The sequence below is a fragment of the Trachurus trachurus genome (assembly GCF_905171665.1).
Source record: "Trachurus trachurus genome assembly, chromosome: 17".
Taxonomy (NCBI): domain Eukaryota; kingdom Metazoa; phylum Chordata; class Actinopteri; order Carangiformes; family Carangidae; genus Trachurus; species Trachurus trachurus.
In genome coordinates this window covers 13679071-13697932 of record NC_139900.1, presented here as the reverse complement: position 1 = coordinate 13697932, position 18862 = coordinate 13679071, and the positions used below count along the sequence as shown (strand labels likewise).

The following is an 18862-nucleotide window of genomic DNA, read 5'->3' as shown; positions in this document are numbered from 1 at the left end:
AATTCAAACAGCGATTTCTGTGTCTCTTGTCAGACGGTAGGCTACAGATGTGAGAGACGCGTTGTGATCGGTACGGTAACTCGGGGAGGGGAAAGGTGCGCACAAAACATGTTCCCTGACCGGGAATCGAACCCGGGCCGCGGCGGTGAGAGCGCCGAATCCTAACCACTAGACCACCAGGGAGCGCGGCACAAGATGGAGATATTTTCCAACAAAAGACAGCTGGTCGGTATGATGAACAGTTGAGTAAGTGGAGAAGATGGGGATACCAGGAGGGGATCGAGGCCGGAAAGGGTCTGGTTAAAAAAAAAAAAATGAACATGAACATCTTCGAAAGTTTTTGTCAGTCTATAAAAACTGTCCTAAAAGATAGTTGCAGCTGGAAAAGGTGCAGAAACTGTATGTGGGTTCCACCATAATCCACACTGTTAGGGTGAAAACTGCCTTAACAACACTGAATACCTTTACTAACTGAAGTTGTGTCTTATTACTGACTAATAAATAAAACAGAACACAAATATTTTACTGACTGATGAAATAAAACTGAACCTGTGTCTCTACACTGGAGATTGTCAAACTGGGGTCATTATGTTCCCACATTTCTAACTTTTGTTGTCACTGAAAATTAGAGCTATGTTCCCACAGCCCTTTGGTCCCGCCATTGGTTGGGTTTAGGCAATGAAGAAAAGAGTTGGTTAAGTTTAGTAAAAAAATACCAGGTAGAAGCTAGACAGGCCAGATAGAGTCCAGATAGGTAGAGAGAGTCCAGAGGGAACATAAAGCCTAATTTTGTGAAAAATCTTAGAACTGTGGGAACATAAGGCTGTGGGAACATAGACATGGACCCGTCAAACTGTTAATCAACACTGAATATCTCACCAATGATTGTTTTAGTAGACTGAGCACTTTACCCAGTTAAACAAGTTAATCCTGAGTGGTGTGAAACTTTTATCTTTATATAAATTGTTTTTGAGCTGTTGTGTCCTGTTGAAGAATGTGAGGGAGTCAAGCATTAACCCAGTGGTAACACATGGAGAGAGAGGAGCCAGGACATATAGAAGGATTTATGTACCATACTTTCACTTTGAGTGGCATTAAAGTTTAGTCTCATGTTTTTAACTAACCTATTGTGTCTTATATTTTTTGACTAACCCATTGAGCTTAAAGAAAACTGGAACTTGTACTTGTAAGCAAACCCTATAGATTTGTGTTGAGCTTAATTCATAATGCAGTAAATACCAGTATTCTGTTTGCTCATTCAGAGGCACACTGTGAGCAGCACAGAGCCAAAATTGTAAGAAAACACCTGCAAGGAAAGGGACTGTCAGAGACCTGGGATGGAAAAGTTATGGCAGTGTAGGGAGGATTCCTGTTGTGTTTCAGGTCCAGAGGTTTGTGTGCTGAGAAGATGAGACCAACCTGTGCAGCCTGAGCACACCAACGAAGGGAGGGCTTAGTCTAAACCACAGCCATACTTTTCTTTTTTCACCTGCCATTTTTTCTTATGAAATCTCAATTGTTCAACTCGGTTAAACATATTTCCCAACTTTATTTTATTTTATTTTATTTACACAATGCAGTGTACAGAGTCAACAGCAATAACATACAACATAACAAGGAATGCTCGGGGTAATGCAGTCTTTGAGATAAAAACAAAAACAAAAACGTAATAATAATAGGCTAATACATAAATCAAATAGAGAGAGAGCGATAGAGAAAGAAAATTAAAAAGAAAAGACGATAGCCTTATGTAATGAGTTTGACTGATTTATTGTCGTTTTTTTTCTTACAGTAAATTTTGATATTTCCCAACTTTCGATGTCAAGACTTTTATTTTGTAATCATTTTGACTGACTTTGACTTTGACCAATCAGAGACGTGCTCAGCCGCGTCTCACTGCACCAGCCAATCAAAACACTCGCCTTCCAGAAAGGGGGCGTGTCCCGCCGGAACAGCTGGGCTCTGGCGGAGCTGCAGGACGGTGGTGGTTGATGGGGGAAACAACAACGAGCTAAGCATCATGAGGGTCCCTGAAACACTGCTATGGGCCGCTTTTCTCGTCCAAAAGGTGAGAGAGACCGCCTTTAATTTACCGAAAATTCTTTATCTGTGCGTTTATGTAAGGTAATGACACGTGTTTGACAAAAAATGGAGAGTTTTTTCTTTCTTTCTTTGCTCGCCGTGTTCCGGGGAGTCGTAGCTGGGATGCTATAAGTGTTAGCTTGCGGTGATGATCACCGTGGGCCCCTGAAACCTGCTCATCACTCACCTTCAGATGCACCAGACCAGTAATGTAGTGAGATTATCGCTGATTCACCACATCATCGCTGAGGCACAGTGTCATAACAGACCGTGTTTTAGTGTCAAAACTGCAGACAGCACCGAGGACTGGTAGCAAACAGCTCACTTTAGGCTACAGAAGGAGATGACAACGCGTCTTATACATCCACTTTTATACAGCTAAAAATATTTAGTTGATTATAATGTGTCTGGGTGAAATAGTGAAACTATACAGAACAACTGTACCTTGACCCACTAAGTCAGTCTTCTCTGATTTGAACAACAAAATAGGAATAAGACTCCCTCTTTGTTGTTATAGATGGAAAGTGTTCTCAAAGTATTTCAGATCATAGTTATTGTTGCCCCGGTTTGGATCGGCTTTCGTTGAAATAATAAAACTATAAACAGCAAACATGTGCGTGTAAATGTTCGCAAAGTACAACCCCCTAGTAAAAAATACATTTTTTTTATAGCCAGTCTTCAAATTAATTAGTTAATGTGATGTTACAAGTGGCTGTAATACAAGAGATACATCTGTGGACACATGAGAGAGAGAAAACAAACCACAGAAGAGGGACAAAATAACATGAAACTGTGAACATGAGATCAGGGATTATTTATGGAACATGGCAACAAGTTATTGATGAATTTCATGTATAAAATAATGGTAAATATTTATTTTTTTTAATTCTTGTTGTATGATTTAATTTACGTTGATATCCATTATGCGGTCTAATGTGTGCAGTTTTGTAATTTATTTCCGTTGTTCTATAATTTTTATATGACATGTCTGTAAAACAAAAAATATGTTCTGATTGATGAATCAAGCGAGAGACAGAAAATCTCATAAATGAAATACATTTGTGGTTATTAAGTAATTTAGGAGCTAAAATGTAAAATGGTACTACCTGCTACCTATTTTTAAACCACTGCCAGACAAAACAAGGCATTTGAAGAGATTACCATGGGCTTACAGAGTAATTGACTCATCATGTAAATAAGCAGGTTAACAGATTAGCCAATAATGAAAATAATAATCAATTGCAGCCCTTTTGTGGAATAAGTTGGATCCCTTTATATCCTGATGTGATTGATGTGTTGTGTAGATCTATAAACCAGCCACACCACTTCTACAAAACCAACGTCATTATCAGGCTGCAGGTGAAATGGCATCCGCTGTTCTGGTGCTGCTGGAAATAACGTTTCTGTATATGATCCAAAATCAAAGTTTGTGGCGTGACACTAACGTTGCTGTGTCGTTGACAGGTGGTGGGAGAATATGGCATGGCCCATGTCAGTGACCAGGGCAAGAGCAAGGGAAAGGATTACTGCATATTCTTCAACTCGCAGTGGGCGCGTCTACCTCAGGACCTTAACAAGGCGGTAAGTCACTTGTGATCATCAAGAGCTGCAACCATGTTCGATTTATTGACATTAAAATCCTCCTATTATTATTTAGATTACATAGATATTATTAGTCACACAAATATAAGATGAATCAATGTGTTTTTCAGGAATCCACATACAGTACAGGCTGCTGTGCCTTTTTGGATTTTGAACAAACTGCACACGTTAAAGGTCTTTCTGTCTGAATTCAGTAAAATGAGTTACAATAGAGTAATCCACTCAGGAGGAAATAAATGCATGAATTACAGCATCTTGGTCGCCAGAAAGTTCGAACATTTACAACAGGGTTTTATTTTTGTATATAATTTTATCATTAGGAAAAAAAACAAGCCAAGTCCATAATGCAAAGCTTTAAAGCAGAAGTAAGCGGAATATCTGTGTTAATATAGGTCTTAAATAGTTATATCTTCCGACGGCAATCACTTACATAGAGTGTTTGGTCTGAAACACGGGTCTGTCAGTCACTCTGCTCTGCTGTAAGCCGAGGAGAAAACTTCTTGTATACTTCCTTGTATCCTACAACCTTTATCCAATGAGGAGAGAGAACGGCATGAAGGGCTGTGTGTGCAGCCAAGGGATGCGCCTGAATGTGGTGACGTAGGGACGAGGACCAATAGATCCACGACGAGGGCGGGGACTGCTAACTCCATCGACTGACAAGAAGTTAGCCAAAACGACCGGATCGCTTACTTCTGCTTTAATAATTCATGAAGTATTTTCATAAATCGATTATCATGAACTAAACTGGTATGACAGGAATGCTCCAGCTCGTTGCTGCTGATTCAAGAGGGTTTTTTTTTTTTTTTTTTGAAAAGAACAATAACATCCAGTTGTTTCAGAAATGACATTCAAATGAATCCTCCAGCCGTTGAACACGATGAACCGTTTTGTTTTGCAGTCGCGTCTCCCGATCTATGACCTGACAACATCGGTCCTGTGCTCGGCCTCTGAAGTCCCAGAGGGAGGCTTCCCGAATCGCATCCCCATGGTGATGAGGGGCAACTGCACTTTCTATGAAAAGGTCCGCCTGGCCCAGATTAATGGCGCCAAGGGCCTGCTCATTGTCAGCAAGGACAGACTGGTAACCCTGAATATAACTTAAAATCATTTTCAGGCCATTGCATTATGCATCAAGACTGGACTGGACTTTTGTTGCTCAGTAAATAAAAACACATGTTTTTTTTGTTTGTTTGTTTTGTGTGTTTGTCTCTGCAGACGCCACCAGCGGGAAACAAGACTCAGTATGAGGAGATTTCTATTCCCGTAGCATTGCTCAGCTACTCTGACATGCTGGACATAAGCAAGGTGAGAGGCTGGCTAGTTGACACAGACACCACAGTCAAGTTTACCTGTCTCGTCACGAGAGACGGAGGGATGAACCGCTCACCGTGCTGATCGCCATGTCTGTTTTCAGGGCCAGATGCTCCATGTTTTCAGGTTTTCCATCCGATATTTGTGAACATGATAGTTTACGAATGTTATAAACATACTTCTTTAAATATGGCACAAATTGGCTCATTACCATAATCCCTATAGTTTTAGGAGTAGACAGAGTTGTTTTCGAGGTAAATTCATGCAAAACCGCTGATGTGCGTTGCCTTCAGGGACAGTTTTTCGGCAAGCAGTCTCTGCATTTGCCTCGAAAACAACTCCGTCTTGTAACGCTCCGTTATTATCTCATAGTGTGGTGAATGTGCAGGTCACAACTTGTCCACGAGAGCGTTTTGGAGTTGTTAGATTGTGTATTTGATGAGTTTGATGAGGGAAACCAAGAAATCCCATGAGCCTCCGTAGCGTAGCTCTGAGCAGCTCGCAGCTCTGCTCCGCCGATCTAAAAATAGCTTGCACCGACAATTAAAGGTAACGAACCTACTGCTGCTATGACTATAGGGATTATGGCAATGGGCCAATTTGCCAAAATGTTGAACTATCCCTTTAAACTGACAGTATTTTATATTATCCAGGGTGAGGAAGCATCTCTGATTGGTGGAGGCACTGACTGACTGTATACCTGTCTGACCTAATGCTGTTTCTGACTCTGCAGACCTTCGGTAAAGGACAACTGGTGGCCATGTATGCACCCAATGAGCCGGTGTTAGACTACAACATGGTGATCATCTTCCTGATGGCAGTAGGAACCGTTGCCATCGGAGGCTACTGGGCCGGCAGCAGAGACTGTAAGAAGTAAGTCGACACGATGGAGGGACAGAGTGGGGCGCTGACTCCACCTGATTTGCAGGTTTCGACAGTATAATTAGTGATAAACCTCAAGTTTAACTCTGCTTAATATCAGTGTTTTATTTATTTATTTTTCTTTTTAAAAGCTTTTTTGGTAACCCTTTAATTTAGAGGCTGCTAATTACATTACTATGAAATTGACTGTTATTTCTAGGCTATTACTTGACATTATCACGTAATGTTTTTCATTAAGGCAAAAGATTACACATGCTTTTCATGCTTTGAATTTTTTGGGAAAGGCCAGAATTTTTCTCCATCAAGTCCTTTCAATTAACCGTTATTTCTGGGCTGTTTCTACGCCATCAATCATTATTTTGTGGCCATATTTCTCGACATTACTATGAAATTGACCGTTATTTCTAGGCTCTTTCTAGACATTAGTTGTTATTTCTTGACATTATCACGTGATTAGCACCCTGTTAATTAAAGGGTTACCGCTTTTCTTTTTAACACATGAACATGGAGTTTTTTCTATTTATAATAATACAAGGAAATAAATAATTAACCAAGAACATCTCAAAAAAACGATATACTTTTACCAATATAACTTTTCCATGGCTTCCACATGTCTTTGAATTTTGATTGCTGAAGCCTCATTGAAAAAGTGATTCTTTCCATCACAAATATATCGTAAATGATATCATACCATTCATCAACAAATTGGATGCTGGCTTAAGCCATTTCTTTGTGATTGCTTTTCTAGCAGCTAAACTTTTATTATTACAAATACATATTTAGCAGTGTTTTATTTTCATATATTCAAATGTAAAAGAATTTCTTGATCCATCCCAATCCGGTTCCAGTAAGTAATATAAAAGTAGCATTATGTAGATAAAGATCTGTCCTTTAAGGGATAAAAATCATGATAATTGCTGGATATTGCTTGTTTTTTCATTTTATGTAGGTTGCATAATACAGTTTTTAGCTCCATATTTTCTTCTACACAACTCATTAGAGCGCGTTATGACAGGACACAGAGTCCCTCCTGCCTGCACATACCATGCTCTTAGTCCTGAATGCTAAATTTAAATCAAAGTTAATTTATCGGGAGAGTCATCCCTGGGGAAAATTAGTCATAGCTTTCTTGACGAAGTACATTTGTTTCAGTCTCTTCTTTTTCAAACTGCATTGTTACCCCTGCAACTCCTCTAAAGGGCAGCGCTGTTTATTTGAGGCCGTACGAGTGACTCATCTGCTCGAGCCAATCGCAGTCTATCTTTACTGACGGAGTTGCCAAGGTGATTGAGGGCACAGTCAGACGGGGTCTCTGACGCACGGGGACCACAGGCGGAAAAAAAACAACATTTTGGAGTACGACTGTGTGTTTGTGTGTGTGCGTTTTGAACTTGGGGAATGAAGTGAATCACCCAGGCAGCTAAATGATGGTAAATATTGACTGTGGATGGTCCGATGGTCATCCTGGCTGCTTCGGCGAGTCACAAAGCATCAGTGAAAACCGTTCAAAGAAACGAATGAAAAGGAGAGCTGGCAAACTGTGTCTCTGCTTTGCTTTGTGAAGTTGGCAGCACAGGAGGAGGAGGAGGATGTGCCTTTGTAGGCGCCGATCACTGGGCTGTAGAGTTATGAACGCGCTCCCAACGTCCCAGATGCCGACTTTTCTCTCTGCTGCTCTCACCCCCCCGCAGGCGCTACATGAAGCACAAGCGGGACGACGGCGCAGAGAAGCAGGACGAGGAGACGGTGGACGTCACCCCCATCATGATCTGTGTGTTCGTGGTCATGTGCTGCAGCATGTTGGTGCTCCTCTACTTTTTCTACGACCGCCTGGGTACGACACAAGACACCAAGACACCGAGACACTCACAGGCCATCGATCCGAACACACACATGATAATAACACACAGACTTCAGGTCCTGCTCAAAGACTCGACTCTGGTGCAGAATTAGACGGGAAAAGGCTGCGGCTGGATCCACTTCTCTGTGATGTCAGGTTGAAAACAGGAAAACTGACATGCGTGTTTGTTTATTCCAAGAGAGGACAAACAACGATGTGCTAGTTAACTATTTATTAAAATTGGATCATCAAACGAATCAGATACAACAAACTCTCCTGTTCAAGAAATCGCAGTCTGCAGTCTGCAAGCAGTTAGCTGCTGCAACCACCATGCCAGGAGAGCGAGAATTCTCCGTCATCTGCCTCTAGACAAAAGCTTTACATTGATATTTAATACTTTGCACTATGTGTGTGTGTGTAATTAATTCGTATTGGTCAAAAACAGGTGGGGAGTGGCTGTGGTTTAGACTTAGCCCTCCCTTCGTTGGTGCGCTCAGGCTGGCACAGGTTGGTCTCATCAAAGTCTGGACCTGAAACACAACAGGAATCCTCCCTACACTGCCATAACTTTTTGTCCCAGGTGTCTGAGAGTCCAAGGCCATAATACAGATAATTCAAAACCCTTCTGCACAATGTTTCTATTCAGGAGGCCTCACAGGTCTCTCACCTCCCTTCGGCCTTGGAGATGTCTCTGTGGCTCTGTGCTGCTCATGCTGTGCCTCTGAATGAGCAAACAGGATACTGGTATTTACTGCATTATGAATTAAGCTCAACACAAATCTATAGGGTTTGCTTACAAGTACAAGTTCCAGTTTTCTTTAAGCTCAATGGGTTAGTCAAAAATATAAGACACAATAGGTTAGTTAAAAACATGAGACTAAACTTTACTGCCACTCGAAGTGAAAGCATAAACGGGTACATAAATCCTTCTATATGTCTCATTGTGGGTCTGGCACAGATTCAGGCCGTGTGTGCAGCAGAGCAGAGCAGACGACCAAAAGTGTTTTCCTTGTGCGCCAAATAATTTTAACTGGAGGCTTCGTTGTGACTGACACAAGCCTGGATCAATGCGACTCCGCTGTCATCTGTCTTCTCTGGTTTTGAAGCTGGATGGATGTAGTGGCTGTTTAGGAAACACTGTCAACTGTGTCCAACGATGTCCAATATTACAAGATGACATTTAAAGAGGAACTATGCAGGATTTAATTAAACAGATTTGGGGTTATTGTGATGGTTTCATAAATGGCTCAACTTGTTACGAGGGAGAATGGAGGCTCTCTGCGCCTCTGGGCTGAAAACCAACCTCCGGCCTGGTGTCGCAGCTCTCGTCCCTGCAGCACCGCGGCACAAACACGCCCCGTAACCCGTAATCTTTTGTTTATGACAGAATAAACTCCACAAATATACACGTCGTATATAATATGTAACATTATCTACATCTCTATTGATTGATTTCTCACCGGCTTTGTTGTAAACAAATGCACATGGCCAGGAGGAGGGTTAGCAAAACAGTGGAAAAGCAACCGAACTTACATAGTTCCTCTTTAAACTAATAAAGGTATCTGCAGGAGTGTGGTTCATTTTGTATCAGCAATAAAATAAAAGCCTAATAAATCATAGACTACTCTATTAGGATTCCTGACACCTGGCCTGTCTGTGTGCAATGTGGTTTTAGCAGCTAAAGAACAATATCTGATATCAGACTCGCACGACACTTGGCGTTAATGAAATTAGTGAATTATTATCTCACTTTGTTATCCAACGTCTCCTCCTCACCTCGTCTTCGTGCAGCTGTGGCTGCTGTTGGATGTGTGAACCCTCTGAGTGTGTGAAAAGGAGCCTAATGGCTCAGATAACATTTCACTGATAAATAGATTAAACTGATAGCTGCTGAAACAAGCTCGGTGCTTTTTCAGTCACTGTTGCACTTTCGCTCAGTGGTTGGAAAGCTGCACTTAAAGTGATTAAACTGACACCACTATTCAGACATTTAAGGGCTCACTTTGTCAAAGAGCAAACGTAGCAACAACAAAAAAAGTGTATTTTCTGAATAGATAATAAGACACTAATCTCTCACCTCCCTCACTGTTCAGCCATCTGGGTCATTGCCATCTTCTGTGTGGCCTCCTCCGTCGGCCTGTACAGCTGCCTGTGGCCTTTCGTCAGGAGACTTCCTTTCTGCAAGTGCAGGTGAGACTACACATGATGGTTTCATAACAACTGTTCCCATGTCTGTCAGCACCTACTGTATTTGTCCTGAATCTCATGGAGTTAGATCTCTTCTGTAAGGCTTGTCCACAAATTTATCTACTTATAAACCTTAAACAACTAAGACAAACTGCTGTCAACCAGTTTTTAAGGCGTACTCAGTTAAATGTTTATTATACATTTACACTGGTACATTTGGTATAGATGTTTGCTTTTGAACAGTTGAAACTTGACTAGCTTAAGATATTAGGTGGTGGCTGTCAGATTGACTTTTATTCAAAGCTAATATCTTTTCTGTTGTCATATTTCTTGATTTGTGGGACTTGTTTTGACCACAGGATCCCAGAGAACAACCTGCCGTACTTGCACAAGCGGCCACAGATCCGCATGTTGCTGCTGTCGGCCTTCTGCATCGGTGTCAGCATCACCTGGATGGTGTTTCGCAACGAAGACCAGTGAGTACAAACAAACACACACTTTTAGTCACATGCATTTATAAATTAAAGTGTCTTAGTTATTTACGACCCACTCTTTAATGCATGTGCAAATCTTTGTCATAAAAGTGTTTAAAGTTGTAGCATGAAGATATAAAGACACAGAGACAGTGTTGCGGCATATAAAAGTTCAGTTTATGTTAAAAAAGTATTTTATTTGTGTATTAAGTGTACTCTGTTAGTCCTGCAGAAGTCCGCCCACACCTGAGAGCGTTAGTTTACAAACAGGTCTTCTCTCCACAGTTGAGTGTTGTTTGTTGTGTTGCGTGACATAATGGCAACTTTGTCCTCTTGTCTGTGTGCGATAACATGTTGATGGTATTTATGTGATGATGGTGTTTGCTGACTCAGACTGGTGTGTTGTGTGTTATGTGTCGTCCAGGTGGGCGTGGGTGTTGCAGGACGCCCTGGGGATCGCCTTCTGTCTCTACATGCTCAAAACAGTCAGACTGCCCACATTTAAGGTGGGATACAAAAACCATAACAATGTGGAAAGTGTTTTTTTTTTTTTTTGTGATTAACTTTTCATTTAGTCAATGTTAGAACAATAAATCATAAGATATATATTCACATATTATAAGTAAACAACAAAACTAAAATAATAAAGATATAGGAATAAGTAAAATAAATAAATATAATAAAATAAATAGTAACAAATTATATATGCAAATATATGTACATATACAGCTCTGGTGAAAAAAATTAAGAGACCACTTCAAAATGATCAGTTCCTCTGGTTTTAATATGCATAGGTATGTGTTTGAGTAAAATGAACACGTTTGTTTCATTCTATAACCTACTGACAAAATTTCTCCCAAATTGGAAATAGAAATATTGTCATTTACAGCATTTATTTGCAGAAAATGGCAACAGGTCAAAATAACAAAAAAGTTCAACAAGTTCATATTCATTTTAAAACAACACAACACTACTTTTTAAACTTAGGAAGAGTTTAGAAATCAACAATGGTGGAATAATCCCAATTTTTAATCGCAGCAGTGTTTTTTATTATTTATAATCTTCCTCATTAAATATGATTTGGTTCAGGTGATCAGCTAAGTAGAGTGAGGTGCTTGTGTTGGAGTTCAACAGACACTGGAAACGATGGCTGCCATACATGTAGAGATAAGGCTGATTTATTAAGAACATTTTGGAGCGGTCTCTTTTATTTTTTCCAGAGCTGTATATTACATGTGCATATAATAAGGTCAGGGAGAAAATAAATGAATAAAAATGACTCCAGACTCCAAACCTCGATCACACACTACAGAAAGTGTTTGTTTAATGGTGTTGTACTTTGGTGTTGTACTGGAGAAAAAAAAAACATAATGTATTTGTCTTTGTCTTCTACAGGCCTGCACTTTACTACTGTCAGTCCTGTTTGTCTATGATGTTTTCTTCGTATTTATTACACCTTTATTTACAAAGGTATGTCAAAAACAATTTTCACTCAAACTTATTCACATGCGTCTGCAGTCTGTTTTTACTGTGTCATACTTACATTTCTTTCGGCCTTTTTCCCCACAGAGTGGAGAGAGTATAATGGTGGAGGTAGCGGCTGGTCCCTCTGACTCCTCCACGCATGAAAAGGTGAGCTTGTTTTTTAAATTCCTCAACTCCCTTTTGGGTGGAGTGGGGTTTAAGACGAGTTCAAGAAACCCAAGACTTATATTTACCACCGCTCCTGTGTCTCTAAATGCTGCTTTCAGCTCGGAGGGAAAGTGGTTGTTAACAACACTGATGCTTGTGTTTTCTGCAGCTCCCCATGGTGCTCAAAGTGCCGAGGTTAAACTTCTCTCCCCTGGCTCTTTGCGACCGGCCCTTCTCCCTCCTGGGCTTCGGCGATATCTTAGTACCAGGTAATGAAATGAGTCATCACACCGCCACGCCACACCACACGAAAGACTGAGAGATTAACAGATTAATGTGGTTTCTAACTACATGAGCGCAGAACACGTCGACACCCACAATGGCTTCAGATTTGATGCTATGTAAATGCAACATTTGGTTTTTATAACTTAAAAACTGCACAATAGTGTTATAGTTTATAGTATACAGGTGCGTCTCAATAAATTAGAATATCATGGAAAAGTTTATTTATGTCAGTAATTCACTTCAAAAAGTGAAACTAATACATTATATGGATCCATTACACACAGAATGAAACATTTCATGTCTTTATTTATTTAATTTCCTTTAATTGTAATGATTATGGCTCACATTTAATGAAGACATAAAATTCAGTATCTTGAAAGATTTGAATATTACAAAAGACCAATTAAAAAAATATTTTTTACATGGAAATGTTGGCCTTCTGAAAAAGTATGTCCATCTATATGCACTCAATACTTGGTTGGGGCTGTTTGACTTAAATAAAAAAGGAAATAGACTTTTCCATTGATATTCTAATTAATTGAGATGCAATGTACTGTAACAGTATATTATTTCCCGATGACAGAGTTTGATGAGTATGTAATGTGTTTTTCTCTCAGGTCTGCTGGTGGCTTACTGTCACAGGTTTGACATTTTAACACAGTCCTCCAGGATCTACTTTGTGGCCTGTACGATCGGTACGTACCCAGCTCAAGTTGTAATTGGTGAAATGTTACTGCACTGTCATGATGAGCATTACCTGGCTGGGACCGACGCTAAAGCTGTTTTAATGTCTTGTTATTGAAGTAGAAGGAGCAGCTTTTCTCTTGAAATACAAGTATGTCTCTCTGGATAATGTTTAAAGAGGAACTATGCATGATTTTTTATCGTAATTAAACAGCTTCAAAGTAATTGTGATCGTTAAATAAATGACTTATAACTTGTTATGAGGGAGAATGGAGGCTCTCTGCTTTCCACCTGGTGTCCACCTAACCCTTGCATTCTTGAGAGGAGAAGTGGATTATATAGTAAAGGAGAAGGAGTTTAGACGTATAGAGTTTTCACAGCTAAGACAGATTTTAAAAACAGGATAGAGCAATGGTTTTGTACAGGTTATGCAAAACAGGCACTGGAGGGACCTGTGCCTGAGTTTAAGTAGGTTTGTGTTTTGTTTTTATTCAACCTTTTGCTGCTGCTATTTGTTGTTATTTCTTGTCCACTTGTATGGGTTGTCTGTGTGTACTGTAATTTAATGTGGGAAGCCAAAGACAAATTTCCACGAAGGTGGACGATAAAGTTGAACTAAACTATAACGTTATTTACCGCTCCGGGGATTGATTTCTCGCTGGCTCTGTTGAAAACAAACACACATGGCCGGGAGGAGGGTTAGCAAAACAGTGGAAAAAGCGACCAGACTTCCATAGTTTCCCTTTAAAATGGGTTTGTACGGTATTTGTAGGAATCTGTTTGATAATTTTTTATCAGTCTGCTATTAAAGCAGAAGTAAGCGGAATGTTTGTGTTAATATAAGTCTTAAATAGTTATATCTTCTGACGGCAATCACTTATATAGAGTGTTTGGTCTGAAACACGGCTCTGTCAGTCACTCTGCTCTGCTGTAAGCCGAGGAGAAAACGTTCCTTGTATCCTACAACCTTTATCCAATGAGGAGAGAGAACGGCATAAAGGGGCGGTCCTCTCTGTGTGTGCAGCCAAGGGATGCGCGTGAATGTGGTGACGTAGGGACGAGGGCGGGGACTGCTGACTCCATCGGCTGACAGGAAGTTAGCCAAAACGACCAGATCGCTATACTTCTGCTTTAAATAGCCATTTTTTATTCTATTTATAGTTTTTACAGAGCTCTTATCATGCACTTTTACTGTGATTTTATTCTATATCTTCATAGATACTATCTATGAAGATATAGAATAAAATCACAAGTAGTAAGTTACATTTTATCCTGTTTTTATATTGCACACTAGGTTGGCCTTGTACTGTTCTGTCTCGTCTGTTTTTATTGTCCTGTCATTGCTTGTACTGTACTGGATTTGCACTGTGCCTGGGTGAGCGAGACACCTGAATTTGAATGATTAATTGATTGCTTGTCTCTTTGTCTCTCTCTCTGTCCCCGTCAGCTTACGGCATCGGCCTGCTCATCACCTTCGTGGCGCTGGCCCTGATGCAGATGGGTCAGCCGGCGCTGCTCTACCTGGTGCCTTGCACTCTGCTCACCAGCCTCACTGTAGCGCTGTGGCGCAGGGAGTTGCCCCAGTTCTGGACTGGAAGTGGATTTGTGGTGAATACCAGTTTGATATGACTGCCTACTGCCGAAGAACAAAAAGACTTTAAAAAAAAAAGAAAAAGAAAAAACAAAAACACAAAAAAATCGAAATAGAGTTAAATAACATGCAGAGTAAAGTGAATTTCAAGTTGAGTAAAACCCTTTAAATAATTCCATTCGTTCCAACTGCCTCTTTCTGTTGTACTGTCCCTCCCCTCCTCCCTCCCCTCCTCCCTCCCCTCCCCTCCCTCCCTCCCTCCCTCCCTCCCATCGCTGCTCCTTGCCCTTCATTTTACTGTGGGTGTGCTCTAGTCTGCTGCTGAGGGCTCAGCTGTCTGTGAATGTCACTGCAGGTATTATATCTGGGCTACTTTACTCTTCACCATTACAACCCCCTGATTTATCGTAGGCTTCATTTTTTATCAATAAGTAGACGTTTTTTTGTAAGTGTGTGTGTGTGTGTGTGAAGGCTTAGCAGAGCGGGTTACTAGAATGAGGTGGTGTTATTTCTTAGAAAGCTTTGGTTAGTATGTTGTTATCTGTCAGGTTTCATCAGCTCCAACCCCCCCTGACCCCCCTCCTGTGGATTTATTTCTTTTCCATGATTCACATCTGGGCCGGTTCTCTTTCTGACTACAGGAATACCTCTGACAACAATGTGAAACACAGAAATAAATTGACAGAAGATGTGATGATAAAAATGAATCTACTTGTGGACAGAGGAATGACTGTATACTTTGTGTGCGTCTTCTCTTAGCTCCTCTGTGTTTGTATTAAATGTAGTTTTTTTCTGTGTGACACATTTCAGTCATCTCACATGACCTCTGTTTCTTTTTTTGTTTTGTTGTTTGTCCCTCGCAGCCTGCCATAGCACTCGCACCGATCAACTGTACACAAACGGCGGTGCCGCAGACAGAGGGGCCGTCAGCTAAACCGGAGCCGCCACAGCCACAGTCAGAAGCCGCCGCCGCTCAGAGCGAAGCCTCGCCCCTGCACTCGCCTCAGGAAACGGCCCCGGCGGAGAACAACGAAGACAAAGACAAATCTAACTGAAAGGACTTCTCATGTGGCATTTCTCATTTCACTTCATGTTTTTTTTTTTTTTTTATTGAGTTTTTTTTTTCTACATTGTGTCAAAGTCAACGGACGTTTTAAGTACAGACATTTATTTGCACTTGGTGCGAAGGGAAGAGCAGAGGAGATCTGCAGGTTGTTTTTTGTTTTTTTTAAAGGCTGGTGGCTCAGCAGGGCAACACGGTCGGACACGAGGTCGAGGCATCGAAAAACCAGCACAGACGCCCCAACACCTTCCTCTGCCTAACTATTGTGCAGTCCGGACCAGCGGTGAAACCTAATTCAGTACATTTAATCATATAGCACAATAGTTAGGTATTTTACTTTATGCTTCTCCCACTACATTGATTTGACGGCTCCTCCCTCCACTACATTTAATCCACTGGTGCTTTTACTGAAGGATCTGAGTGTTTCTGGTCTAAACCACCTGCAAAGGGAACAAACAGACACATCTGGAGGCTGTTCAAGCTTTAAACTTTAGAAACCCGAAACACAGACACTCGGCCGAGGCTGTTGGAGATGCTAAAGTCACACCAGAGTTTGAAATGGCAAAAAAAAAAAAAAAAACAGTTCATGCATCAGTGTCGGTCCTTCAGAGGTGCAAAATTTTTCAGCTTACTTTTCAAAACACATAAACAGGGAAGTGGAGCTATAAAAGAGGAGTAATTGCAATGCAAAAATCATAAAGCTGCAACACTTAGTGGATCAACAGAAAATGATTTATTCGGATAACGTGAGGATTTAAAGTTTTTCTGTCGCACAACAAATTAAACTGAATGTGTTTCAGTTTTTGACTGAATTGGGACGTGCATAGATAAGAACTGTTAACATCACAATTTCCTGACATTTCACTGACTGACTGATGAATTTCCTTTTACCATCTCTTGATTAATCAAAGAGGAAATATTAATTCTGATTGACTGGGTTGGTTAATGTGTTAGGACTAGGTGGGAAACTTCTACAGCAAGTTAACTGTCAGCCGTCGCTGTGTCGCCGAGCCTCTAGAAACAGATATGTTGCTGTTCCCCCTTGTCCTGTGTGACCTGGCCTCAAAGGTCTCGCAATGCTTAAGATGAACTTGTTTGTATGAGTTGTGTGCCACAAGACGGCACGGTTCAGAAAAGTTTGAAAAATTGAAGTAGAGAAACTGCACGCTGCATAACAAGCTGATTTACACTAAAACTGAACTACTATAGACTACGGAGCTGGAACATGAAGCACAGCAGAGATGACTGAAGAGTTTCAGGACCTTTAAAATGTGGTGCTGTCATGGTCGACTGAGCCAAAGCTTTTCAATGTTTTGTTTTAATTTTATAACTGAAGCATTTGTTGACGTTTTTTCCACATTTAATTTTTTGACATATTTAATTTTGCATGCTTTAATTTTTATTTTTTGCCCTTTGTATAAGATCTAGTGTATAATCACAGACAGTGCAGACTTTGTACATTATTAATGGTGCGACAGTTTAAAAAAAGGCGCAGACCATCGCAGTTTTGTTCCCCCCTGAAGTAGTTATTCTATTCATATTGTCTTAAAGAGCTGGTTTTTGGCCTTACAATGTCTGTGGTGGGAGCTGAAGCAGAATGTGTCATGTGTAAAAGTTGCTTTTTACAAAAAAAAACATAAGATCTGCAGCCGCGGTGAGGTGCTACAGGAGGAGGAGCGAGAGACAAGTTTGGGTTACCAATGTTCCTAGATTTAGTTTATATGAAGCATTTGCACAATATTTTTTAATTCATGTGCTGACAGAAGTGGTTGGTTCATGTCTGTATATGTTAATGTATAATCATAAGGGTTTAAACAGTATCAGTGTATCGGGGAGGAGGGGGGGAGTCAGCAGTCCCCTCACCCTGGACACCAGTACAGACATATTTCTCATTTTCATTCTGAGGCCTGTTAAAGCCGGATCTGTGTGTAAAAGTTGCAAAGTTGCAGGTTAAAGGTGAGAGAAAAAAAAAAAAAGCAACTTGGTCCGAGGTCAAGTGACAGCAGCTTTGTTGTCTGGATGTTTGCCCTTGCTGATTCAATGGAGCAGTGTTTTCCAGGTCATGGGATTATTCATTCACCAGTATAGTTTGTTGTCACCAAGTGGTTTTTAATGCCTCTGTTGAGGAAAACATATAATAAACAAACATTGTATTTGATATTTGTCGCCTCTTTTTTTTTAGAAAAACAAAAAAACTCTTTATTTATAGATTATTTTCATATTTTAGTACACAAAACACTGAACAGTTACACAAATTTGAGGTCCAGGGGTGATCTGTGTATTGAAAAGACAAAATATCGTACACAACACTCAGACATGGGCCAAACATGACATTTCTGCCATCGTTTTTCACCCAAATCTTTTTGGAGTGGGATTAAGTAATTAATATGCTCTAGGATGGACATGCAATTGTTTTACAATTTAGTATCCGTAGCGTAACTTTTTTACTTGAAGCCTGCAAGATCCTAAGAAGATAAATATCAGTTTTACTCAATCCATGATCCGCCATATTTCCTAGATGGAGAGTTGTGAATGATAAATTGATATTGAAACACAGTCTTTCAAATGATTTTTGCCACTTCCCTCCAGGAAATCTTGAGGGTAAAGACCAAAAAGGTGAGATACGTTTTTCCAACAAATGTCCAGGAGTTGTTGGAGGATGACTGTGTTTCCCGGGGATATTTGTCACCTCTTTTGTCATTATTACACAGGATTAAAAGTGTTTAAATGTTTAAATGTGCTTTGATATGTTGATGCTGAGCATAACTCGGCCTCCTGCAGTGGTTTGACTGAGTCTCAATGTGTCTTTTCATCACAGTGCTCCAGCAGTGAAAAAGCGTTGACTGCTGCTGCTCAGGCTGCAGAGTCGAACTGCACCCTGATGAAGAGCCTCTTTGTCGCTGCAGCTCGCTCACTCAAAAGTGGAGGAGTGTGAGTGAGAGAGTTTCTGTTTACTCTGGATCACTTATCTGATCAATAGTGTGAGTGCTGCTTGTTGCATCACGTCAGTCTCTCATCACCGGTCACAAGCTGCGATATACAACAGCTTTAATATAATCATGTGTCACCTATTTAACAGAAATAGACACAAGATGATATTAGTTATGTTCATATCTTATAAGCACAGGATGATGTGTGTGTGCACATTTGAGCAGTGAAACCTCAAAGATCTAAAACTGTCAACTGCAGGTTTTTAGTTAAAGCCAATGAGAAAATATCACTGATGC

The 18862-nt window shown here is 40.5% G+C and overlaps 1 protein-coding gene across 1 annotated transcript; it reads left to right on the top strand.

The window, feature by feature from the left end:
* Positions 1-1961: 1961 nt before the first annotated feature.
* sppl2 (signal peptide peptidase-like 2) lies at positions 1962-17793 on the top strand. Its single transcript, XM_083992291.1, has 15 exons — positions 1962-2068; positions 3547-3663; positions 4586-4768; positions 4903-4992; positions 5732-5871; positions 7572-7714; positions 9814-9910; positions 10267-10383; positions 10805-10886; positions 11776-11850; positions 11950-12012; positions 12182-12281; positions 12915-12992; positions 14429-14589; positions 15436-17793. The coding sequence occupies exons 1-15, from the start codon at positions 2021-2023 to the stop codon at positions 15625-15627; spliced, it is 1686 nt and encodes a 561-aa protein (XP_083848417.1). The 5' UTR covers positions 1962-2020; the 3' UTR covers positions 15628-17793.
* Positions 17794-18862: the final 1069 nt, after the last annotated feature.